General features: G+C 33.4%; 2 protein-coding genes and 1 long non-coding RNA gene across 3 annotated transcripts; 2 read left to right on the forward strand and 1 right to left on the reverse strand.

Moving 5' to 3' along the window:
- Positions 1-4,172: 4,172 nt before the first annotated feature.
- LOC141672636 (uncharacterized) lies at positions 4,173-9,777 on the forward strand. The gene is made up of 2 exons (XM_074479287.1): positions 4,173-4,625; positions 7,700-9,777. The coding sequence occupies exons 1-2, from the start codon at positions 4,276-4,278 to the stop codon at positions 9,528-9,530; spliced, it is 2,181 nt and encodes a 726-aa protein (XP_074335388.1). The 5' UTR covers positions 4,173-4,275; the 3' UTR covers positions 9,531-9,777.
- A 9,445-nt stretch (positions 9,778-19,222) lies between these two features.
- Positions 19,223-25,960, reverse strand: LOC141672302 (uncharacterized). The gene is made up of 3 exons (XR_012555442.1): positions 25,885-25,960; positions 24,601-24,680; positions 19,223-19,406 (listed from the first exon to the last, which is right to left on the reverse strand). It is a non-coding gene; the product is annotated as an uncharacterized LOC141672302 (long non-coding RNA).
- On the forward strand, positions 21,199-24,507 carry LOC141672301 (ABC transporter G family member 14-like). The gene is made up of 5 exons (XM_074478869.1): positions 21,199-21,524; positions 21,715-22,507; positions 23,009-23,185; positions 23,352-23,539; positions 23,660-24,507. The coding sequence occupies exons 1-5, from the start codon at positions 21,351-21,353 to the stop codon at positions 24,302-24,304; spliced, it is 1,977 nt and encodes a 658-aa protein (XP_074334970.1). The 5' UTR covers positions 21,199-21,350; the 3' UTR covers positions 24,305-24,507.
- Positions 25,961-27,126: the final 1,166 nt, after the last annotated feature.

The raw sequence follows: 27,126 nt of genomic DNA on the forward strand, positions 1-27,126 counted from the left end.
TATTCTTAAGTCCTGACTTCCAGTAAGTACTGATTTATCCTATTTAAGTAAGATCTGAAAACTAAACATAAATCATATTAGCCATGACATTATCAAATATATCTAACACAAAGAAATGGAGACTTCGATAATTCAAGTTCAATCGAGGACTCAGAGACCTCGATAAGTCAAGTTCACTCGAGGACTCAGAGATCTCGATAAGTCAAAGCTACACTCGAGAACTCAGAGATCTCGATAAGTCAAGATTATACTCGAGAACTCAAAGATCTCGACAAGTCAATTTCACATTCGAGAACTCAGAGACTTCGATAAGTCATATCAACTACAGAGTATTAAGAGATCTCGATAAGCCATTATACTTATTGAGATGTCTAGTTCTCTATATAACAAACTGGAGATCTCGAGGTAAAACTCAAAGTACAAAGTGCATACCAGTTAAATATCCAAGGTTATCAATCAACAAACAAATGAATCAATGATTTGAAAAGTCTACAAAAGCAGCTTGACGAGTACAAGATCAAATGCCAAGATTAACTGACAAAGAAAAGTCACAGACATGCACGATTTGCAAAGATACACTAAGCCAGAAATCGAAAGTTTTAGTTAACTTAAAGTAGGGTTTAGTTCATGCTATTGCATGCTGTGTAAAACCAGTGGTTACTGTTCTATAAAGTAAACACTGGATGTTTTATTTCAGTTGGTAACAAAGATATCTAAAAATCTTGTAACTCTCAAGAGAGAAGCTGAGTTCTTAACATAACAAGAACCCCGAAATTTGTAGCCAAACACATAATTGATTTTAATACAAAATTAAGTGAGTTTTGAAAGATAGTATGTTCCTAAGCATGTTTTATTAATTCTGCCAATTCTGTTGAAATATATTATCTCTACAAACTAGATTACTCTGTTCACCATACGAAAACAGTTCATAAAGATTAAAATTGTCCAAAACACATTCACCCCCCTCTATGTTGTATTCATTACCTAACAGTAAGAGGATCGATTCCTATTCGATAATCAAATTCTCCTTTTTTTTAACAAAAATTGTGCAAGGTTGGCGCTTTTATAATTTTTCAACATAAAAGGGCAAAGTCGTGATTTTACCGCCATTAAAATGACTCTTCGAGATGGCCTAATGAATTAGTTTTTAAAGCTAACTTTTTAATATATTTGATTTTTTTATCCTAATACTCATTCCAAACACTCCCGGATTAAACCGAATACTTTTGACTTGATAAACACACAAGTTAAACTGAATTAAACGGAATTATGATTTTTTGAAAAGAAATCCAAAAAAGATATAAAAAGTATTTAATTTTATTAAATATTTATATCATAAAAATTATAACATAATTAATATATATATATGTGTGTGTGTGTGTGTGAAGTACAAAATGTAAATTGCAGCTATATAATTGTATAAACTATCATTTTATTTACTCAAAAGTTAAAATGAAGGAAAAAATATAATTTTTTTAATAAAACTTTTAATATAAAATCAAAATTCATTATAACATCATGGTTCTAAGATAAAATTCAGTCACGAGTTCGATTCTTGATACCAACAGAATTTCATTACATTTTTTGCTTAAATAACAATGTGGTGACATTTTTGAAAATTTAGAATAAAACTATAAAAACTAAAAAGTGGAGTCACTTAAATGATACTCCCTCCGTCCCACTGGATTCTTTATATACTTTTGCCTCATGCTTGACACGCACTTTAAGGCTACTATAAAATATAGTTCTATAATATTTTTTTTAGAATTTTTCTTTTTCTGTATAAAAGTTTAAACATTATATTTTTATTTAAAAGAAAAAAATATTTAAAATTATTTAGGGAACCATGTTTTACGGGCGCCTTAAAATGCGTTCTGATCCCCCGTCCCCCAATGTAAACAACCCACCGGGACGGAGGGAGTATAAATCAACATTTTATTCACTCAAAGTGAAAGTAATAAAAAATAGAATTTGATAAAAGTATAGAATGTGGCTTATTTAATAAGAATTTAAATTTGCACTCAAAAAGTTACATAGCATGGTGGTAGTGACATGAAATTTGTGAGTATGTGGCAAGGGGTTCAATTCCCATTTGATACGCCAATTCTACTTAGTACTTTAACAAAAATTGTGTAAGAATGACATTTCTATAATTTTTCAATATAAAAGGGCAAAATCGTGATTTCGCAGCCATTAAAATGGTTTTTTTTACCATTGGTAACCATATAATATATAGTAAGAGATAAGAGATTTTAGGGGATGTATTGAACTAAGATTTTAATGCATTATATATAATCCATAGATTTTAATGAATTATATCTGATTTTGATTTTACGCAGATTCTAGATAAAATATCGTAGAGTTGATGAAGAGTCTTTAGGATTTAAACACAATTCTTCAAAATCTCATGAATTATGGTGGGATTTCAAAAACCATAAAATACATTGAACAATCCCACAAAATCATGAAGTCCAAAAAAATTCGTTAGCTTGTGAATACCATCAGATTTTAATGGATTTTAAATAATCTCAGTTGAATACCATTAGATTTTTAAGCATAATTTAAAATCCTGATTGAATACCACCAGATTTTGTAGCATAATTTAAAATCCTAGTTGAATACCATAAAATTCTAATACATTTTTTAAAATTCTAGTTGAATATACCTAAATTTCATGAATGAAAAAAAATATTTTAAAATTGGGTTAAATCTCAAAGTGGTCACTAAACTGAAAGTTATATATCAAAAAATTCACTCAAGTTATCGAGAACTCGTATACACCACTCTAGTAATCAGTAATGACACTGCCGTTAGTGGTGTTCGTTGACCTAACATTAAAAGTTATGACTTTAACGGAACTCACAGTTGGAAAGAGGTGGCTACACCTGTAACACTACGTGGATTCCTAGCCTCTGTAATACAATTTTAACTTTTCAAACATGTAAGTATATTTTATATTATTTGTAAAAAACATCACTCAGATTCAAATTAATTTGATTCAACATCTACCTAACAACTAGTTCAAGTTTTGTACACCCAGAAGATGAAAAAAAAAAAATTCTTCAATTTTCACCTCACATAAGTATACATAACTGAAGGGAAAGACTCACTAAACCTGAAAAGTGGGTTTTGATTTATAAATTTTCATCGTCCTTATAGCTTTAGATTAGAGGTGTATATAATTATTGATTTCCACTATAGCCATGCCCAATTTAATTTTATTTTTTTATGATTTTTTTTGTTTTTTTTTATGTTTCAAATGATCGTTTAATTTTATCTTTTGGATAAAAAAAGTATTTTTATTCTTTATAGATTTCATTTATCTTTAATGCCATAAAAATGAAAAGATAGATTATTATTGTGGTTGTTTATCAAAATTGTCAATATTAAAATATTTGATGCGAAAAAATATAGTTCATTAAATTATTTAGTCAACATTGTCATTTGATTTTTTTATAAATTAAATGCAAAATGGCCGTGATTTAAAAGTAAAAGTAAATGTAAATTTTATTTTATTTTTTAATTTTTTTATAAATTAAAAAGAAATTCAAAGATTTTGTATTAAAAAAATTTGATCTAAAGTTAAAAATAAACGAGTCTTCTTATCTTGTAAGCATTTTGTTGTATAATATTTTTATCCATTTATATTTTACGCTTATTTTTAAAAATTATGACCAATCCATAAATCACAATATAATTTTAAAAAAATTCAAGTAAAATATTTTTTTTGCATAAGATTCAAAAGAATGAGTGTGATTTAAATTAATTTTCTTAAAGTATATTCTTTTTATCAATATTCTGTTTCATTTTTTTTTAAAATTGAAAAAAAAAAACCACTAACGGCATTACTAAAGTATACATGTCAAGATCAACCTATTTTCCGTTAGGTCAACAAATACCATTAACGGCAGTATCATTATTCATTATTAAAGTAGTGCATACGAGTCCCCGATAAATTAAGTAAGTTTTCTAGATAAATGCCCTGAGTTTAGTGACTATTTTGATATTTAACCCTTTTAAAATTTAAGTTCAATACACCCCTTAGTTTTTTCACCTCTTTTCAGTTTTGAATTTTAGAAAACTGCTCCGAATTTAACATTTCTTTTTTTTAACGAAAAAACACCACCCAGGGCCGAGATATCCAGATCCGGCCCATCTCACACCTATAATAAACCAACCATACCATAACAATCAAACACGATCCCCAAATTAAATCTCCCCCAATTCTCAAACCTCAATTAGGGTTTGTTCTTCTTCAATTAGGGTTTCATCACCATGTACAACGGCATCGGATTACAAACCGCCCGGGGCTCCGGCACCAACGGCTACATCCAGACCAACAAGTTCTTCGTCCGCCCCAAATCCAACAAGCTCGACCCCAAAGGCTTCGATTCCAATCAAGGCACTGCTGGGCTTTCCAAAAAGCCCAATAAAGACATTCTCGAACACGATCGTAAGCGTCAGATCCAGCTGAAGCTTGTTGTATTGGAGGACAAGTTGATTGATCAGGGGTATAGTGATGAGGAGGTTGCGGTGAAAGTCGATGAGGCGAGACGGATGTTGGAGGCTGCTGATAAGGCGGAGAGGGAGGGCGGGGGTTCGGCTGTTGTTGTTCATGAGAAAAGGTAGCGAGAAATTATGTTTCAATGAGTTTTTGTTTCGATTGTGAATTAGTCGACATGTTAGGAAGTGTTATGGAGACTGTTGGATTAATGCGGTAAAAAGTTGATAGGTTAGAGTTTATTTATAATCTCGATTAGTAAAGGTAGCTATAGAAATGAAATTTTGATGAATTTGTGGTTTCGATTGTGTAATGTGTTTTGTCGGTCCAATTTTGAGTTAGTTGATATGTTTATAACTTTTACGGATACTGTCGGATTAATGCGGTAAAAACTTAATAGATTAGAGTTTATTTATAATCTCAAGTACTAAAGGTAGCTTTAGAAATGAAATTTTGATGATTTGTGGTTTCGATTGTGTAATGTGTTTTGTCGGTCCAATTTTGAGTTAGTCGATATGTTAATAACTGTTACGGGGACTGTTGGATTAATGTGGTAAAAACTTAATAGATTAGAGTTTATATGTAATCTTGATTACTAAAGGTAGCTTTAGAAATGAAATTTCAATGATTTGTGATTTCTGATTACTAAAGGTAGCTTTAGAAATGAAATTTCAATGATTTGTGATTTCGATTGTGTAATGTGTTGTGTCGAAGTTGATATGTTAATAACGGTTACGGAGACTGTTGGATTAATGCGGTAAAAACTTGATAGATAAGGCTATATTGATAACCTCGATTATGAAAGGTAGCTTTAGAAAATGATATTTGTGGTTTTGATTGTTTTGTGTGTTTTGTCGGTCCGATTGTGAATTAGGTGATGTAGTAATAGAAACTCGATTATAAGGCTATATTGTTAACATTGATTATAAAAGATAGCTTTAGAAATGAAAATTTGATGAATTTGTAAGTTTGGTTGTGTGCTCTGTTTTGTCGGTCCAATTGTGAATTAGACGGTGTAGTAATAGAAACTTGATATGTTTATAACAGTTACGGAGACTGTTGAATTAGTGTGGTAAAAACTTGATGAATAAGGCTATATATTGATAAGCTCGATTAATTATTGTTTTTTAATAGTTTCGATTGTGTAATTTGTTTTGTTGGTTTAATGTGTTTGTGGAAGATTGATAGATTGATACTTGATGATTCTGTAAGCTTAATTTAGATAATTTGTGTGAGAAATAAAATTTTGATAAAGTAGTACTTGTTTCACTAATGGCTTTGATTAGATAATTGTTTTGTTAGTTTAGTTATAACCTTCAGTTTGATTTTATGTGTAAACTAAAAACTTGATAAATGATTTGTTATTTAGAAGCAATGTTAAAAACCTGATTCATTAATCGTTCCTCATCACGATATGTTATTAAGAACTTGATTAGTTATTAACCCTGATTAAGATAATACGTATACTAGAAACTTGATAAATTGACCATTTGATAGTAAACACTTGATTAAGCCAAGATTAGATAATTTTTTTGTTGGTAGTTATGGTGTTGATGATACTTACTTTGTAAATACTTGATTCATTGATTTTATGTGTACATTAGATACTTGATAGATTCATACTCGATATGTTATTTAGACGAAATGTTAATGACTTGATTCATTAATTGTTACTCATCATGATATGTTAGTAAGCACTTGATTAGTTAATAACCTCGATTAAGATAATACCTATGCACTAGAAACTTGTTAATCGACTTTTTTTTTAGTAAAAACTTGATTCGTTAGTTACTCTAGTTAAATTAATAAGTCTACACACTTGATAAATTGACTATTTGTTTGTAAAAACTTGATTCCTTAGTTCTGTTAAAATAATATTTCTACACTTAAAAACTCAATAAATAAATATTCATTTGTTGTTACCGAGGTGGTAAAAATTTGGTAAATTAATAATATCAGTTTATTGATATGCTTGATTATATCTTAAAAAATTTGTTTTGTTTGGTATGAATATAATGTAAACCATACTTTTGTGGAGGCTGTTAATTTTAATTGTTTTATTATGTAATGTATGTGAGTGTGTGTGTCAGTTTATTTCGTTTTAATATTGATTTGTTTGCTAGTTATCACTATTTCATTTTTATATGCAACAGTTTCATGTGTTTTTACTCTAGTTAAAATAATAAGTCTACACACTTGATAAATTGACTATTTGTTTGTAAAAACTTGATTCCTTAGTTCTCCTGTTAAAATAATATTTCTACACTTAAAAACTCAATAAATAAATATTCATTTGTTGTTACCGAGGTGGTAAAAATTTGGTAAATTAATAATATCAGTTTATTGATATGCTTGATTATATCTTAAAAATTTTGTTTTGTTTGGTATGAATATAATGTAAACCATACTTTTGTGGAGGCTGTTAATTTTAATTGTTTTATTATGTAATGTATGTGAGTGTGTGTGTCAGTTTATTTCGTTTTAATATTGATTTGTTTGCTAGTTATCACTATTTCATTTTTATATGCAACAGTTTCATGTGTTTTTACTCTAGTTAAAATAATAAGTCTACACACTTGATAAATTGACTATTTGTTTGTAAAAACTTGATTCCTTAGTTCTCCTGTTAAAATAATATTTCTACACTTAAAAACTCAATAAATAAATATTCATTTGTTGTTACCGAGGTGGTAAAAATTTGGTAAATTAATAATATCAGTTTATTGATATGCTTGATTTTATCTTAAAAATTTTGTTTTGTTTGGTATGAATATAATGTAAACCATACTTTTGTGGAGGCTGTTAATTTTAATTGTTTTATTATGTAATGTATGTGAGTGTGTGTGTCAGTTTATTTCGTTTTAATATTGATTTGTTTGCTAGTTATCACTATTTCATTTTTATATGCAACAGTTTCATGTGTTTTTAGCTAAGTATATTTGTGTTTGTTAGTACTGGTGTAGTTTATTATGTTGCTCTTTATTTAATGAAAAGATGGAGGAAGTGTAGATAAATGAAGTGAAAGAAATTGAGGGATATATTTATTTTTGAAGCAACTAGACAAACTTGAAGTAAAAAAAGGGTTGTCTTACTATAAGTTCTTATTTTGTATGAGCTTGAGTTCAATAGTTAAATATATCTCATTTGATTTTTGGTTACATGTTTTTTTGTATGACTTCTCATTGCCTGTGTTTCCAGGGTGTCAGATACACAGACTCACCAAATTGCTGCCCGAAAGGAGAAGCAGATGGAAACATTAAAAGCCGCTTTGGGCATTAGATCTCCCGGAAAAAATCAGAAGAAGCCAGGTAATCACTCAGATGATGAAGAGAGTGATGATGATGAGAAGCTGGAAACTATTCCTAAAATTGGAAATAAAGCTTCTGTTCCGTTCCTCTCAAGAGATATTTTAGAGGAAAAGGACGATGCAGTGAAGAAGGGTCTTAAAGATGAGGATGTAGTTCCGAGAGATAGGATTAAAATTTCCAAACCCCAAAAGAAAAATAGTCCTTCTGATACAGACAGTGACAGTAGCCTTGAGCAGGTGAAGAGGAGTAAAAAGAAATATGAGAAAATCCGGGCTAGTCATCGTGACGATAGTTCTTCTGACTCCGATTCTGACTCTGGAAGTGGTGGTGGACATGCAAAACGTAATCGGAAGAATCATCACAATACTAGACAGTCAAGTGATTCTGATGATAAATCTGACCCAGGTGTTCGAAATACAAGCCGAAAATCATCACAGAAGCACAAGAAGAGTAGAAGGCATGATAGTGATGATTCTGATTCCGATTCTGACTCCGGGAGTGGAGGTCGACATGCAAAACATAATCGGAAGAAGCATCACAATACTAGGCAGTCAAGTGATTCAGATGAGAAATCTGACCCAGGTGTTCGAAATGTAAGCCGGAAATCATCACAGAAGCTCAAGAATAGAAGGCATGACAGTGATGATTCTGACTATGCTGATGAGATTGATGATAAATTGCGTTGGAGAGGTGGTATAGATAATGAGAGGTATCGTCGTGATGAAACACCTGAACGTGTGCCTCACAAGGTGAAACTGGTTTCTAGGAGCAGACGGAGTGATTCGGAGCATGATTCTGATTCTGATAGTAGGGTGGATTATAAAAAAAAGCAAGTTGAGTCAAAGAATGCAGGTTATAAGGAAGAGCATAAAAAGAAGCAAGTGGAGTTGAGGAATGCGGGAAAAAGTGATTATATTCCTGGTGGAGATAGAAGAAAAATCGAGGATGAGCAAGATCACAATGAAAGAAAGCATAACATAGTTGAAGTTAATGAGAGAGAGAGAAAAAGAAAGAACAACAGAGATGAAGATGATGAGAGAGAAAGAAAGCACAGGAGAGGTGAAGATGATAAAGGGGATCGAAGACAAATTAAGGGCGAAGAAGAACGGCAAGGAAAAAAACACAAAAGAGATGACGAAGAAGAGGATAATAAGTATGACACTAGCAAGGAGCATTATCGTGGTAGAGATGAAAGGCAGGAGGAGGAAAGGCATGATAATAGAAGCCTCCAGAAAGAGAGATCAAATCATCCATACAAGAGAGCTAGACATGATGATTCTGGACCTATGGAGAGGTCACATGACAATGATAGGCGCGGTGATGGGCGCGGTGAGGATAGGCGTGGTGATGGGCGCGATGATGATAGGCGTGGTGATGGGCTCAATGATGATAGGCGTGGGGAGGATAGGCGTGTTGATGTGCGTGAAGATAGAGGCCGCGGTAGTGGTAGGCGTGAAGATAGAGGCCGTGGTAGTGGTAGGCGTGAAGATAGAGGCCGCGGCGGTGATAGGCGTGAAGAGAGAGGCGGCGGTGATAGGCGTGAAGATAGAGGCAGCGGTGATGGGCGTGAAGATAGAGGCCGTGGTGGTGATAGGCGTGAAGAGAGAGGCGGTGGTGATAGGCGTGAAGAGAAAGGCGGGGGTGATAGGCGTGAAGAGAAAGGCGGGGGTGATAGGCGTGAAGATAGAGGTGGCAGTGGTGATAGGCGGTCTAGACGCTAATGCTTGATATCAGAGCTTCCGGCCTTATGTTTACCTGCCTGGGTGCACAAGTGACTGTTGCTTGTCCGTGTTAAAGAAAATCAGCTTTAATTTTGTGAAATAAGTTTTCAAGTGCTACACGTATCTGGATCTTTCCTAAAGCTTGTGTGTTTCTTTTATGTGAACTGTATTCCCGGAATAATTTGTTGGACTTTGCGAAGGTTTCTATTTGGACTATGAATGGCCTGTTCTAGTTTTTGAGTATAAATTATCTGATTACAAAGATTGATGAGTTGAGGACCTTGCAATGCTCGGTCTTCTGTATTGAAACTAGATCTTTGTTTTCTAGGAGACCAGCATGGAGTCCAGTACTTGTATGACATTTTAGTGCAACTATATTTTTTGGACATCAAAACGGGATTGAAAATTATGGGCCTGTTATTACAACTAAAGTTCACATGAAAGCACATCTAAATTGGTCACCAGTTTATATGTCTTTCCATTTGTAAAGCAAAAGAAAGTTATTGGATTTTCTTAATCACAATCTGGAAAATAACCAAACAGCATGTATTGATTACTTTTTGCGGCTTGAAAATAATTTTGAATGCTGAGAACCTTCTAATTTTAGCCAGATACCTGCTCCTGATGTGTTATACAGGCTACTGTGAAAAAACTGATACTCTGATTCTATACATATAAAATTTTATTAATGTATTTATGTTTAATATGCAGTACTATAAAAATCACAATCGAGAACACAGAGGAATTTTATGTAAACTGCTATTTAATCGATAATCTAATTTGCAATGTTCCAAAGTTAAACATATTTGAGGTGTAGAACGCCAATTTATATTGTTTCATTTTGGATACTAAATAATTTATAATAATAGGCCTCAGAAGCGTGGGCTGGGCCGGTGAGAGAACCGGTTATTGATCAAAGCATTCAAGTTCCGTTCTGGGAGTTTCAGGAATTCCCTCCCTCCAACCGGTTATTGAATAAAGCATTCAAGGTCCGAATTCTGGGAGGTTCAGAAATTTCCCCTCCCCCCTCACTCTAGGTTGAAGTGTCACTAGTTTAATCAGCATGATACCGGTTGGGATGTCCGAAAAACACACATATCCTACCGAAATAAATAGAGTTTTTAGTTTTAGTACCTTGTTAAATTTTGGGACAGGTTGAGTTTACAATAGATATCCAAAAGAGCTGCACACACACGCACACGCACTAGAACAACATCATCATCAACAAAAATCAAAAAAAAAATACCAAGCCAACCAAAACACTACAAACAAATAAACTCTATAATATGGAAGATGATCACTTCAATGATGATGCTAAGAAGAGATTTGTGCGCATGCTGTCTATGCAATATATATGAAATCTTGAAGATTTTCTAGCTTCACAATCATCATCTACCAATTATTATATGCATTTTTGAATCATGATAAACATACACTTATTTCTATTACTCTATCTTCCCCACCTTTAACAACCTAAGAGCTTGATTTTTTTTTCTTTATAAACTGTTCCATTTCTTTCTATTACATTAACAACTCCTATCTTTTTAATCTACTCTTTCATCATTGGTATCTACCATCACTATCCTTCATCAACTTGTTCCTTTTTTATATTGTGTAAAAGGGGTGTGAACTGATTTAAATCATGCCTCTTTGTCGTCTGTATCACTCCAATAATTTAATTATTAAATTTCGAGTTAGATCTTTAACCGAAAAAATCATCATGTGCCCTATCATCTTTAAGTTGTATAGAAATTAAGATCTTCATGCAGGGGTAAATTTAAACGATTTGTGGAATAATTGTTCTCCGTGTTTCCGTCCTAATACGTGTAAGAATACTCGTTCTCCGTATTCCTGTCCTAAAATGTTCATAACCGACCCCTATTATTTATGACTGAGTTAAAAGGTCAGATATTCATGGCCGACCAGTGTTGGTCGGTAATGATATTATTTATGACCAAGTTAGATGGTCGGTTGTTTTTAGTCAGTTATGACTACCTTTTCCGACCATTTCAGCTGGTCAGAAATGTTCGTTTTTCTTGTAACGTGTGTTATTCATGGAACGTGATCCTCGTTAAATTCTTACATAATTGACACTGCTAGTATATGCTGATATGCAGTGATACCAATACCATCAACTAGAAGTTGGATATTTATTACATACACAGACTCTTAAGCAAGTGGGAGTACAACTAGGGAAAAAAGAATCAAAGCACAAGGCACGGGTGTGGGTTATGCTGTCTCCAAATCTGAAGCTTCCTCCCTCTCTTATTGCTCATATGTAGTCGCTCTCCAACTCCACGTCCTCCCACCCAGTGGTTCCTATCAACAGTTCGTTATGTACAGAGCCGTTCCTGAAATTTCTTAGATTCTTTGCGATGAATAATTTGGGACCGATTTACAGGAGACAACAATTTATTTACGAGGACCACTTACATTGACTCAATACTAGTCGGTATAAGATCCTTTTGGGATATTCACTGACATTTTAAGATTTTAGATGTACCAATTACTTAACATGGTATCAGAACTCGATTTAGGAGGAGGCTCAGTTCGAGCCATTTGAATATTTGTTTGTATGTTTGCCGATCGGGACGTCCCGCATATGATAAGATCCGATAAGACGTAATAGATCTTTAAGCAAAAGATCAGAAACGTACTTATGCATTTTGTAGAACATAATCTGTTGTGTTTGGTACATATCCATCGAACCTTCACATGGGCTAGCTAGCTACCTGTAAGCTATGTTCGGTGACATGATCCTTCACCGTCTACGTAGCGGAACCAGAATTTAAATTGACGCGGAACTAAATTAATTTATAAAAAAAATCTCTAGTTATCGGCGTTTGTCAAGACTATATCTAAGGATATATTGAAATTTAAATTTAAATATTTCGCTTATTGTTCCAGCTCAACCGAGACTTCAGCCTCGGATATGCCAGCCTTTATATCCTGGTTCCGTCACTGTCTACGTTTACATAATTAACATCAAGACTCGAGATTAATTAGCATGCAACAAAAGAAACAACACGAGAGCAACCAAATCACTTTTGAACATGAAAAAATCTCTTATCTTTATTCATTGGTGTCCTCATCATAAGATCTTGGATCAGTTAGTTACCTATCCTTCCTTAACTAATCACCTCTCCTTATGTTTGTACTTTGACATGACACCATTTGGGTTCAAAGAACATATTCCTTATAACCTAAGAAAGAGTTTCAATTTTCAACCAACAAACAAACATGTATAACATGTTAATGCATGCTTCAATTACATGCAACATTTTAGGAAATCAGTGGACTGCAATGTATAAGGATAAGAAATCGACAAAACCCGGAGAATGGGCTGTAAAGTTGATCAACATAGACTTGAGATTATGTTGTAAAGCTGAGTTCAACAAGTACACAGACCTCATCTTCTTGGTGAAAGCTTGTTTGGTTCGCATTACTTGTTTGGATATTATTGAACAAACCACATCTCTCTCTCTCTCCTCTCTCTCTCTCTCTCCGTCTCTCTCTCTCTCTCTCTCCTCTCTCTCTCCTCTCTCTCTCTCTCTCTCTCCCTCTCCCCCCTCTCTCTCTCTGTCTCTGTCTCTGTCTCTCTCTCTATGTGTGTGTGCAATTCATCAACATTTCCACCATTTGTGGCTTTTTTCACAAGTAATGGACGGACTATAATCGAACCAAATATGATCGGTGAACTTGCGGCAATAATACTGTGTACAAAAATTCATCAACAGTTCACATATAGTATTAAGATGCCTAATTTCGAACCTAGAATGTATCTTGAAAAATAGATATGATAGACATTTATCGGTTACTACTTAATTGTTGAAATAAAATCCATATAGAAGGTGATATGTCTGGTTTAGAACCTTGAATGCATCATGAAAAGTAGTTGCGAAAGATATTTGTTCATAACTACCTTCAACAAAATTTATGCGTGAATTACGTCGCAAGAATATAACCCGCGATAATACATAAATTTATTATTGAAAATTTACCAAAAATACTAATTTTTTTAAGTTTTTTTGCGATTTTACTGTCTTCTGATTATTTTTACAAAAATACAGAATATACTAAAATCAACCAAATATGTAACTAGTTGAATAAATTTTTTTTTTAGTTGATTTAAGGTTGCATGTAGTTGCAGAAACTCGTCAAAAATTGCATGCAGTTGATTTCAGTTGTCAATATAAAAATATTTTTAGACTTGATAATAGCTTAATGCTTGTTTGGTTTATAAAAGGAAGTTGTTGACCATGTAAATTTACATTTTCTTTGGAAATTACAAGAGTTAGCAATTTCTTATTTTTAATGAGAATTCAAACTTCTAACAAAATTTAACTTCATTTACTTTTATTAACCAAATAACTCTATCAAATGACAGTTCTGAATATTTCAAGTTCCTGGTTATTTTAAAGTCAACTAAACACCCTCTTAACTTTTACGACATTTTATGAATTCCATCGATTAATTATCGCACGAAACGAAAATACTCTTGCTATAACTACACTAGAGCTAGTTGCTACAAGTTGAAACTAGATATAGTAAACTCTATGATCATCTTTAATTATTGGAGTAATACATCTTAAGTGTAAGTCATTATCATTCTTTAAAACAAATTATTTGTTAAACCTAAAATCTTGAAACAAAGATATGTGACTTTATGAAAGATAAATAGGTAATGGCAGTTAGCTAGAGATCGACGGCATTGATCTTGCTTTCCTTGTCCTCTTCATTTTAAAAAGCTTATAAGCTCTATTATTTTGGGGATGTGCTTGATACATCACATTTGACGTAAACTACACAAAATATAGCCTAGATTCTTGATTTTTAAAAAATTCAGACAAAGTTGAGTTCGATCCATGCCCTTTCGTACTCTAACAGTCTAAAGCAAAAATAATGTCTTTGTAGTTGAGCATTTCATGTCCCATTTTAAAACGGGATGCCACATTTGGAACGGCACATTTGTAACAAAATTTTCATTTGTCCCGTCGAAAATTAGTTGAATCTAGGAACGTAAACGAGTCAAATCGTTTGTGAGCTGTTCGAATTCGGTTCTTTAAATATTGAAATTTTGCTCGGTAATAATCGAGTTGAACTCGAGTTTTTCGAATTATTTACCGAGTTGAGCTCGAGCTTCATATTACTCGGCTCGTATGGTTCGCGAGTTTTATCGAGTCTCTATTATTTTTTAATTTTTTTATTATAAATATATTTTAATATAAATATTTAGTATTTTATTTGTAATTTTTTATATATAATCGAATCGAACTCGAGCCGAACCATTTCGAGTTTTTGTTAGTATTTGCTGAAATATATTCGAGTCGAACTCGAGTCCATTGAATATTTTAGGAGCCGAGTTTCGAGCTTGAAATTAAATACTCGATCAAACTCGAGCTCGAGACCGAACTATTTTAATCGAGTTCGAGCTGAGTCTGACGGTATTTGACTCGGATCGACTCGATTACACCCCTACTTAAAGTAATTTAAAGAAAAAAATGATTTCACGAATATTTTAGTTGACAAGTTATTTTTGTAAAATCATTTTTTGGCAATTTTCTCAATCATATTTAAGTGATCCGTAAACTTTATTTTGTGAGAAATAACAGAACTAGGTCGATACGAGACCCACTTATAACATGCACAACCACACGATCGACTAGATTGATCTCTAAATGTGTAATGGTAAGAAATAACAAAACTAGGTCGATCTGAAACCCACTTATAACATGTACAATAAAATCACATGCGCTAATATACTTAATTCGAAACTCAACATCAATTGACATGTCATCACGTCAAAATTATCATTGATGTTGACAAACTTGTTTTTTACCAAACCACCGGTAAGAAATACTAGAGAGGCTTGTTGGTAGGTTTATGAATGTATTATAAAATATTTTTCATAGTTAGATGATTTTTCAAGCTCTCTATGTCCATTTAATGAATTTTTTTCTAGAATATTACTGTATATAAAAAAAAATGTTATGCACTTCAAAATTGTTCTTATAGGCAAAAAACAGGGAGTAAGTTGTAATTACCACTCTTCTTTTCCGCTAATTAAAAGTATCTAATATCTAAAAGATATAGACTTATTTTTAATTGTCCACCACCAACAGTGTAGGACTCTTCAAGGGGAGAACCACAACCATACTTAATGGAATATAGGATATTTTATTAAGCCTTAATCCATATGATTATTTTAAACAACAAAAGTTTTGTGTTTGTTGATGATTTGATTATGGTTTAATGAAGTTAAATCCATCAATCAAATCCTAAAGTGTGTGTGTATATTTGGTTTACACCTAGAAGTGCTGCACCACTAGTTTATATATAGTACAAGAAAGACTAGTCACCATCTAAAACCTAGAAGTGCAGCACCACTGCTTTATCTATTACTTTTTCATATCACATGAGATGTGATTCTCCTTTATTTTCTAGTGGATGAAAGGGATTCCATGTGGAACTGATGAACAAATTTCAGTTTAATTCAACCCACACAAGTTAAAAACTTACCAAGACTCTAAATATTGCATTGTCCAATCTCTTGTAAAGCTACCTTTTGGCAATGTCAAGTAATGTTATGTGAAGATTATCAACTTATTATCTTATTACTCTCCTTTTTTGATGTGGGATGGAACAAAAATTGTTCCTATACCATGATGAATATTAGTGTCAAAGTAATGAAAATGAAAGTGCTACCTTTGGATACATGGGCATGGTCTATATTCCTAGACTAGATGCCCGAATACCGATGATTGTTACAATATATTTTATTATATATACTATTCATGATAAGGAATCAGGTTTTCTCATAAAAATATATTGGATCCATTTATTTTTACCGCACTTCAATTTGAAATTTTCAGTTTACGGTATCTATTAATCGCAGAAAGTAAATCGTAACTATTAGACGCCTAGAAAGTTTATACTATCCACTATGTAAGAACATATATTCCCAAATTCTTGGGGTTGAAATTTGTTACTCTTTTTGGAATGCTCACTTTATTCTCATCTTTAGCTTCATTTTTTCCTTATTCCCCCATTCTTTTTTTTGTTGATCTATAGGAGAGGGAAAACTCAAAAATTTACCCTAAGAAAAACTTCACTAAAACTAGAATGACAAACAATCATAACAAATTCGAAGGAATGATATAGCTACACAAGAGGGTTTGCATTATAGAAATCAAAATGATAAGAGGATTTGCATTATAAAAATCACTCTTACTTGTGCTAATGATATATTAACACCAAATAAAGACAAAGTTAACACCTGAGCTAGTGGTTAAAACGTGTCAACTAACCAACTCTACTAAAACAACAAAAAATTGACAACTCTTTGTCACTTCCTCACTCAGTCGAGACTGGAGAGGTAAATAATGGGGGTGGCAATTTTAACCTATTATGTATTACACCATTATCTGCTAATCTTTATATAAGACCCATTGACAACAGTGAATCAAATTTTTAAATCAATTGGCCACATTAGAATCAATTCGATTTTGATTAATAGTAATATTAGTCCGGACACTGCAACCAGTATCACGCTAAACCGTCTTTAGGCCTAATACGCGATATGTAAATTGGACTCACCGAGTGACAAAACCAGACCCTTCAAACCAGGAATGGAAGCTTTGATCAATAATCGGCACTCTTACCAACTCATTTACATGTCAGAAGACAATACAATTCGACTTCGTGTTATAAAAGGAGAAAGAAGGGTACCGATTGAGATTCTAGAAATACAATTTCTGAAAAAACTGCATCTAAACACGATCATATCTGCAACACTAGAATCAAATACCATTATATATCATAATCAAGATATCGAATCAAGAAACTTTCCTTACCGTCCAATTGCTTGACATGGCACTTACACAAGGGAAATTAGTAAAGGGGAAGAGAATATTAATCTTGATATGCTATAACTATTGAATATTGATGGATGAATAATAATGAAGACCAGAAAAAAGAATTATTAGAATTGCAATATATTTTACTTGAAAAATGGGTAATAAAGAGGAATCAAAATCTTTTTTCTATCAACGGTCAAAAGTCTGTACTTACCTTACCTTTTGTTAGCAATAGATTTTTCTTCCACTTCTTGTGGCTCTCTCAAATTCTTAACACTTTTGACTTCCAATTTTTGGAAAATAATTGCGAAAGTTCCATGTTGATGTCTTGGCAAACAAAGGTAAATTACAAGGATTTCACATAGCTTGTTCTGCACTATGAGTATTTCTTATGCATTCTTCTGCTGATATTAGCCATGGGTCAGGACTTCAGGCGATTCGCTGCAGGGCAAATTTTCTGACCAAATTGGTGATAATTATTAAGATTGTTCTAAACTTGATGTGGTTGGTTTTAAAACCGAAACACACCGCTTCAAACCATAACCGTAATTTCTAATTCTGAAACCGCATAATTTTGGTTAGGATTCAGTTTTAGACCCAAAATTGTATCAAAACACATGTGGGAACACTGTAACAAGCCTACTGCTATGTGGATAGTGTGCATTGTACTTCCATCTTGGTAAAATGTGATTGGACATGCTAACAAGGACGGACCCCGAAATTTAATTTAAATCTAGTGGGGGGCTTAGTGGGTATAACAGAGAGTCTAACTTTATCAAGTACTAAACCTGTCTCAGACTTGTGTTAAGTTCCTATTACATCTGAGCTAAGACATACTGTATAAGTGAGCTTAGATTCAAATCTACTACCACTAAATTTTACAGTTTATTGGTCATGCATGCAATCAGGTATCCTTGAGCTAAAAGAGCAGATGAAAATATGAACTTAAAATTAAAGAAGATCATCAATTTCCTACCAAAGTACTAGTGGAGCACAAAAATTAAAATCTAGATGCTATACATCAATTTCCTACCATCTATATGTGTGATACTGCATAAAAATATGATGATACACCTATAGCTTGATTCATTAGCTGCCTGGAATATTATAGGGTTGGAATATATTTTCTTTGTCATGCATAATATATTTACTGGGGAGGGAGGGACTCTACGACACGAGCGTCTAGATATAAAGATCATACAGCGAGTTGGAATATTAGAAAAAAAGAGAAAAAAATTAACAAATTGCGGAAAAGCAAAAGAGTTGATGAAGAAAGTTGTTAGGATGCAAATAAACAAGTTGGGAGATAAGCAGGATTAGTATAAGTATAAAAGAAAATGTTATTGTGATAGCACATCATATCATGTGTATATATAATGCGCACCCAGGGTTTCAAGTAGTCTCCTACTCTCCAAAAGAAAAAAAATATACTGCCTACATCTGGCCCCATACTTTCGATTTTTAGTGCTCTGCAAAACTAAACACATTAAAGAAGAAAAACATTTACTTTTATTGATGGGGTTTCTCCTTTAATCATTTTCTCCTAGACACTCTAAGATATACTTAATTACGTTAAAGCGAGTGCTAATTATAAGACCAATACTTTACTTGGCATCAAAACACTACCTTTCTAGTAAAATTAGTGTTAAAATAACAAGTACAGTTGTCATCGAATATTTCGGCGTTCGAATGTTGAAAACTACAGTATGATATCAAAAGATTAGAATAATTGAAAAGGAATATAAGAATCAGATATGGCTTTACTAGGAAAAACACCATTCATTCTATTTACTTGATGTTCTAAGACTATTAAATACACCTTACCATTCTCCCACAAGCTTCTGGCTTTTCTTACTTTTCAACATATTCTTCTTCTTCTTCTTCTAGATGCTAGTGTTCAAGTATCTAATGCCTTCAATACAAATTTCACAAGTGTAAATCAACAAGTTAATAACACACTTTGCCTGTTCAATCTTTAGCAGTATATTCACCACATCCTCTTAGGATTAAGTTATTCTACCTGTAAAAATCATGTCAAAGGCACAAAACTTAAAAATCTTCATATATTGTAAGCCCTAAAATAATTAATAAGAAAAAACTTATATACTAATGACAACCAAATTCTAAGACCAATTTATTTTTCCAAAAAATATGCTTTAAAATAAAAAAAAGGGAATTGCTGCTGCGATATTAAATCTCAAAATATCAGAAGTGCATATTTTTCAAAGAATGGAGATGTATGATGCATCTTTAATTTTGGAAAGGAAGTTGTATTTCTAATTCTGGAGATGTATCTCTCGAAATGGAATGTACATGTAGTTTCGTTTTTATGGTGCCCCATATGAAAAAATAAATTTGAGGAGTCCACATTTTCTCACTCAGAAAAGTGAAATTTCATTGAACTCATAAAGTTAGTGGCTGACCAGTGTACCCTAAAAGTACAAATAATGGTACTGTTTAACAAATAGAAAGGGTAGTTCAAAATCTCTCTCACTTACTCAGCCCCAAGATTGTTTTTCTTTATTACAGAGTAAAAATGATGTCACTATAAGAGCTCTCAGAAGTTTTGCTTATACACCAAACATTGACTACCATGTTTCCAATCCTGTTAAGGAGAGGATAGCAAAACAATACATATACCACAGTTTTTGTACTCTGCATGCATAAAGCAAATGACAAGTATCTACATGGTCGTTTTTTCCATTCCTTTTCCTATGAAATCTTGGTTACAAAGCTTCCTAGTTCTTATTACCATTTTGTAAGCAAACAATACGATACTGATTTAATATTACTGATACATAGGGCCTTCAATTAGCGCATAAACACACAGAAGAAGATCCATCTGTATTCGTTTTGCCTTCAACTCATTATTAGAAACTTATAAAGTTTCACCATCTGCTATCTGGGTATACAAATAAAGTAGTCACTTTATAACTATAACTTAAATTCTAGGTTATGTAGCTTTTCTAGATACAGGTTTTTTTGAGGCTTTCAGTATTGTCTATACCACAACACAGAGAAAATATACCAAGAAAACACTCAAAAGTAAATTCAGAAATAATAAGAGAGAGAGAAGAAAAATTTGGAGAAAACACATAAACCAGAATAATGCACAAAAACAATATAAAGTAAATCCAATAAAATTAAGATGATTAAAGTAATATACTTGTCAAATAAAAGATGATTGAGGTGAAAGGTGGAAACCACTATCCTTGCCTATTTCGAAGTAAACAATTTTATTTATTCTTAAGTGTTAAAAACATAGGCATAAGAATAAAGGTCATAATATGATAACGAAAAATAATAATATCACAAACCCAACAAACAAAGTTCATGTTCTTGAAATAACTTAGGACATTGCCATTTCTGGTTGCTGTGTGCCCCCACTTGCTACAGGAATCACTAACTAAACAAGAGCAGTTTCAAACAGTCATCATATAGGAAGTCACCTAAAATGATTTCGTTCAACGACACTTTTTTTTTAACTTTTACCACAAATTAAATTTTATAGTTTTGGTATGAGCTGCATGACTATCCATGCAGCATTGCTCACTAGAGGGAGATCACAAGGGAAATTAAAGAAATAGCAAACGTCATATGATGAAAGACACACATTAACATAGAGAAAGCAGGGGGGGGGGAGGGTTATGTCTTATGTTAATATATTAAAGGAAGAACTAGAAAATTAATCATAAAATAGGTAATGGACTAAATTTAGTATTATAAATACCTTTTGTACTCAAAGAGGTGGGAACTCACCACCGAGTCTAGGCCTACATCAGTGTCTATTTATACATTAGAGATCGTTGTCTTTGTGTAGTTGTGTGATTATAAAGTTCTTTGTAGCACAAGGTTCAGTTTGAAAACCAAGCTAAAGAAACCAAGTTTGGAAATTCTACTCCTTCCTCAACCAGAGCTGCAGCGTTCAACAAAATACATCCGCATACCATAACTAATCCAGGTCATGTCTATACATTGCATGGCGCCAAAACCTGATAATGCTGGCAGTGAACCCATGGAAGGTCCACCGCTTATGTCAGAAGAGCCTCATGACATACCATATCTTGCTTACCCTGTAGAGACCAACTCACAGTCTAAGTCTCATCTACAAGTAAACTTGTACCCTATAACTTTGAAGGTATCTCTTCCGCCCCCTCTCTCTATAGATATATCTCTCTACCCCCCCCCCCCCCACTCACTCGTCCGAACAGACACAAACACACTTACACACCACATGGTTTTTTAGTTTTCTACATATTGAAATTTTTTTAAGAGCATTGTGATGAATAATTATCTCCTTCTCACTAACTTTTTTATGTTGTCTGCAGTTTGAGGAGGTCGTATACAAAGTTAGCTATGAGCAGAAAGGAACATGGTGTGGTGGTACACTGCGCACAAAAGAAAAAACAATACTAAATGGTGTAACAGGAATGGTATGCCCAGGAGAAATACTAGCCATGTTAGGTCCATCTGGCAGTGGAAAAACCACCCTGCTTACCGCCCTTGGGGGGCGCCTGACAGGTAAAATATCAGGCAAGATATCGTATAACAGTCATCCTTTCTCAGGAACCATCAAGAGGCGTACAGGTTTTGTTGCCCAAGATGATGTGCTATATCCCCATCTCACTGTAGCCGAAACACTCTTGTATACTGCACTTCTTAGACTTCCCAAAACTCTTACGCGTGATGAAAAAGTGGAACATGTGGAGAACGTTATTACAGAATTGGGGCTCATTCGGTGCAAGAATAGCATGATAGGTGGTCCACTATTTAGGGGCATTTCAGGTGGGGAGAAAAAGAGGGTGAGCATAGGACAAGAGATGCTCACCAATCCAAGCTTATTGTTGTTAGATGAACCAACCTCGGGTCTAGACTCAACTACAGCTCAGCGGATCCTAACAACAGTCAAACGATTAGCTAGTGGTGGTCGTACGGTAATCACTACAATTCACCAGCCCTCAAGCCGGCTTTACCATATGTTTGATAAGCTAGTGTTGCTGTCCGAAGGGTGCCCAATTTACTATGGCCCTGCATCAACAGCATTGGACTACTTCTCATCTATTGGTTTTTCCACATCCATGTCTATGAACCCAGCTGATGTCTTGCTTGATCTTGCTAACGGTACTTTCTAGAATGTTCTTTTACTTATTTATGCTGTGTGCTATTAGCATATATTTATGGGCTTAAGATTTACATAAAATTTGAAAGCATTAACTAAGAAGAGTTTATGCGAGGCCAGGGACTAAAATTAAGCAGTCTTTTATTCTTGCAATTACGTACCCACACTTTTTATTTGGGAAACTCACATAAATTAGAGGGTTTATCATTTGCTGATTGTGATGGCTATAACTGCAAAGCTTATCCCTTTACATAAATCTACTACAGTGAAAGTGTGAAATTCCACTCACCTCAGTTTATAAAGAAAAGTTAATTTCACACTCATCGCACTTGACCTATATTTTTCAAGAATAATCATAACTCAAAGACAAGCACAGAAGCATTATTGTACTTCAAGTGGTAATATATCACACAGGGGCCTGCCATGTTATAATATACAGCGTACTCATTGTTCATTTGACATAAAATAGGTTTATATATAATCATTGAAAATTTATACTGCAGGAATACGACCAGAGTCAATGCAAACAATTGAGCAAGGTGAAACAACAGAACAAGAGAAAAAATCTGTAAGACAAACTCTCATGTCAGCTTATGAAAATAGTATCTCTCCAAGGTTGCGAGCTGAGCTGTTCAATGCAGATGTCAATAACTACAATCACACGCAGAATGATTCGACAAGTAAGGTTCTTCTCCACGTTTCTCTTTCGGCAAGTCAGTTAACTTAAAAGCAACAATTATATATCAACATCCTAACTGGAAAGCTATCTCATAGTCAGCATCCCATTCCATATATCGTAATTATGAGTATTCACAACTATTGTTTGCCTAAATGTATATTAAGCAGAAAGGTTTGTGAAGTCGGAGCAATGGTGCACAAGCTGGTGGATTCAGTTCAAGGTATTGCTCTTGAGGGGACTAAGAGAGAGGAGGTATGAAGCCTTCAATAAGTTAAGGATCTTCCAAGTTTTAAGTGTCGCTACACTTGGAGGGCTGTTATGGTGGAAGACACCAGAATCGCATATTGACGATCGTGTAAGAATTTCAAAGTGAAACCATTATACAAAAATTTAGGCTTCAATATGGCATAAATTTACAGATATATCAAGATCTAATATCTTCTGGTTGCTATTCAACCTGTGTTTCTTAATGCAGATTGCTATGATATTCTTCTTCTCAGTATTTTGGGGATTCTACCCACTTTACAACGCTGTTTTCACTTTCCCACAAGAACGAAGTATGCTTATAAAAGAAAGATCATCTGGAATGTACCGCCTATCATCATACTTCTTAGCTAGAACAATTGGAGACCTTCCCCTCGAGCTGGCACTTCCAACTGCCTTTACCTTCATAATCTATTGGATGGGTGGGCTCAAACCTGATCCTGTCACATTCATCCTCACTCTTCTTGTGGTTCTTTACAATGTCCTTGTCGCCCAAAGCCTTGGCTTAGCAATTGGCGCCATACTAATGGACTTGAAACAAGCGACTACTTTAGCCTCCGTCACAACCCTTGTTTTCCTCATCGCGGGAGGATACTATGTCCGACATATTCCCCCTTTCATAGTTTGGTTAAAATTTTTGAGCTACAGTTACTATTGTTACAAGCTTCTTCTTGGCGTACAATACAATGAGGATGACATGTATGAGTGCTCAAAAGGAATCTATTGCCGGATTGCAGAAATTCCTGCCGTGAAATCAATGGGCCTAAACAATTTAGCTATTGATGTGTTTATTATGGCACTGATGTTAGTTGGTTATCGACTAGTTGCATATCTAGCATTGCAACGGGTGAGGTGATTAAGTAGATCTAGCAGAGGACTCAACTTTGTTGAAGAGAAAATTCGAAGAGCTAACTATTTCTATAGCTGAAAAATAATATTAGACTAGAGGCCAATATGCTGCCAGATTTTAATAATCACCCTATCGTAACTACATGTATTACCCCTCTGGCAACGCATGGTTTACATAATATAGAAAAACTTTTAGATTGCTGCACTAAATCATGACAATATGCTAGGACAAAAAGAAACTTTCATTAAAAAAGCACGATATATTGGTTTGCATTAAATTAAGAGGAAGGAAAAAAGACATACCTCTATGCATCTGCAGACTAATTTAAAATGTATGTGAAACACTTTCGGGAAGCAACATATACTTTTCTGAAAACAAATAACTAGGTAATAAGAACGATAGTTAGAACTTTAAAAATGCAGGAGCAGTTGAAAATGATATTTGTAAAAATTATAATCTCTGAACATAGAACATCATTTATTACCGGGATGTGTTTAACTCCCTAATAATCTGTCTTTAATTTTATAGTGCTCATTTTAAGAAGTATAAATACGAATGCACGTGAAGCCTTTGTGCTTACATAAACAATTAATCTACACTAGAAGTGAGGCGTAGCAGCTGAACCAGTGTCTAATCCAAATGTAACACTCATCACCCCTTGATCGTATAGTTTTAACAAATTTTTCACATGGATTTGAACAGCTAATACAATTCACACGAGAATATTTTATAGCTTCCAATTCTATTAATCAGTACTCTCATGTCTTCAAAACTAATCGCGCCAGATAAAAGTGTTGAGCAACCAGCTCATCTAAAACCTTAAGGTTTTAGAGAAAGGCTCCAATAGGATCATATAGTTACTCCCCTCACTCGAAAGTAACCGGCTCATCTAAAACCTTAAGGTTTTAAAATGGACTGGTTCTCGACATGGTATCAGAGCTCTGGTCGGCGGGGGTCTCAAGTTCAACTCCATACCACCTCCAATATTTTCAAAATTTATTATGGACACGAAGACAATTTATGCCCCAAAGTTGGGCTCCCGTGATCCACTCTTCAACCCAAGAATGGGATTTGAAGAAAATATAGCATAAGATCCATTTGGGCCTAAGCTTGTTGAATAACAAGCTCGTCTAAAATCTCATCTAAAATCTTAACGAACCGGTTACTCAACAAAAAGTAATAAAAATTAACATGTATCAAATAATCGTTCTCGATTTGAAGACACTTAAGTCTAGCGCAAAATACAGTGTTTTCTAGAGATATCAGGCAAGGTAAATAAACAAGTAACTAAAATATATTCCAATGTTTTTGAGACTACGCTTCCCTTTGTTATTATTCCCCGGACTTGCACATTTTTAATTTAACTAATTTTCGTAAGCAAACGAAAGTACAAAAACACGAAAATATTATTCCGTAACTTCGCGAAACAAACGAAGCCTTAAAAACAATTGCAAAATCAACAGGTAATCACTGATCAATCAGGTAGTGAACATACACAAATTTACCATACATCTCTCTAGATAAATAAAATAAATAAAAAATAAAAAAATGGAGTTAAGATTAGAAATTCATACACTGTTACATACATGATAGATAGATACATCTCTCTGTGATGATATTTGTGAAACCTCTGCTCAGATTATGGGAGATTTTGGATTGAATTTTGGGCGCCAAGATCGAGGCTGTTTTGAGACTATTTAAGCTATATATATTAAGCCCATTTAGGGAGGTTGGGTTGAGAAAGTTTTTGTTGGGCCTTTACGGGCTTAACTTTTAATGGGCCGTCATAGACGATTAAGATCTGACGAGAGGCTTAGGCCCCCGTTTGGTACATCAGTTTTTTGCTGAAAAACTGTTAGTTAGATGTGTTTGTTAAATTCTAAAAACAGCTGTCTGTCGATGCGTTTTTGGTCTGTTAGCAAAAGCATGTCCCCATATTTTTGGAAAAAGATGTCAGCAAAAGCATGTTCCCATGTTTTTGGAAAAAGATGTTTTCAGCTTTTACAGATGTAACTATTAGTTTCACCAACAAACCTTCTCAAAAATATTATGTTTATATATTATATCTCAAAATATGTATAAATTAAAAAATTTATCAAATAGTCATCTAATTTCATGGACTTAGAAATTTTTAAAAATTATTATTTTAACTATGTGGTTAATGGACTTAAAAATTAATGTGTGCACAAAAGTCAAACGACATATGAAAAAACAGAGCGAGTATAACAGAATATGGATACATATTAAGATTGTGGAGGTTCAATGAAGGTCGAACAAAAGAGAGTAAAAGAGAACGGAAGCAACCAGTGTTCATGCAGCATGGGTTGTTTACAGTAAGAAGATAATTATTCATGAAATTTTACTTATTCTCTATGTTATATATATAAATTTTGAAGAAGAAAATTATATTAGGTTATACCTAATTTACAAAAAAAACAAATATTATATTATTAATTATATTCATATTATTACAGGATTTTTGGGATTTCACCTGCTCTGAAATGGCAACTTATGATTTACCTGCTTTTTAAAATTTTGTTTACCTAGAAATAGTACAAAAAATTCATTACATTGTACAATTTATAACTAAAATTATCACATTTTTTATTGTGAAATTATACACTAATTCCATGTCAATTTTTCAACGTGGATAAATCATGTCGGTGAATCAATCAAAAAAACATTTGTCTGATTTCATAAATTTTTGATAAATCACTCGATTTCAAAAAATCACCGATAAATAATTAATCGATAAATTAACTAATTAGTTATAATTTTCGAAATCGATAATACTGATTCATAACACAAGTGTGTGTTGATAGGGAACT

The sequence above is a fragment of the Apium graveolens genome, chromosome 7, assembly GCF_009905375.1.
Source record: "Apium graveolens cultivar Ventura chromosome 7, ASM990537v1, whole genome shotgun sequence".
Lineage (NCBI taxonomy): Eukaryota > Viridiplantae > Streptophyta > Magnoliopsida > Apiales > Apiaceae > Apium > Apium graveolens.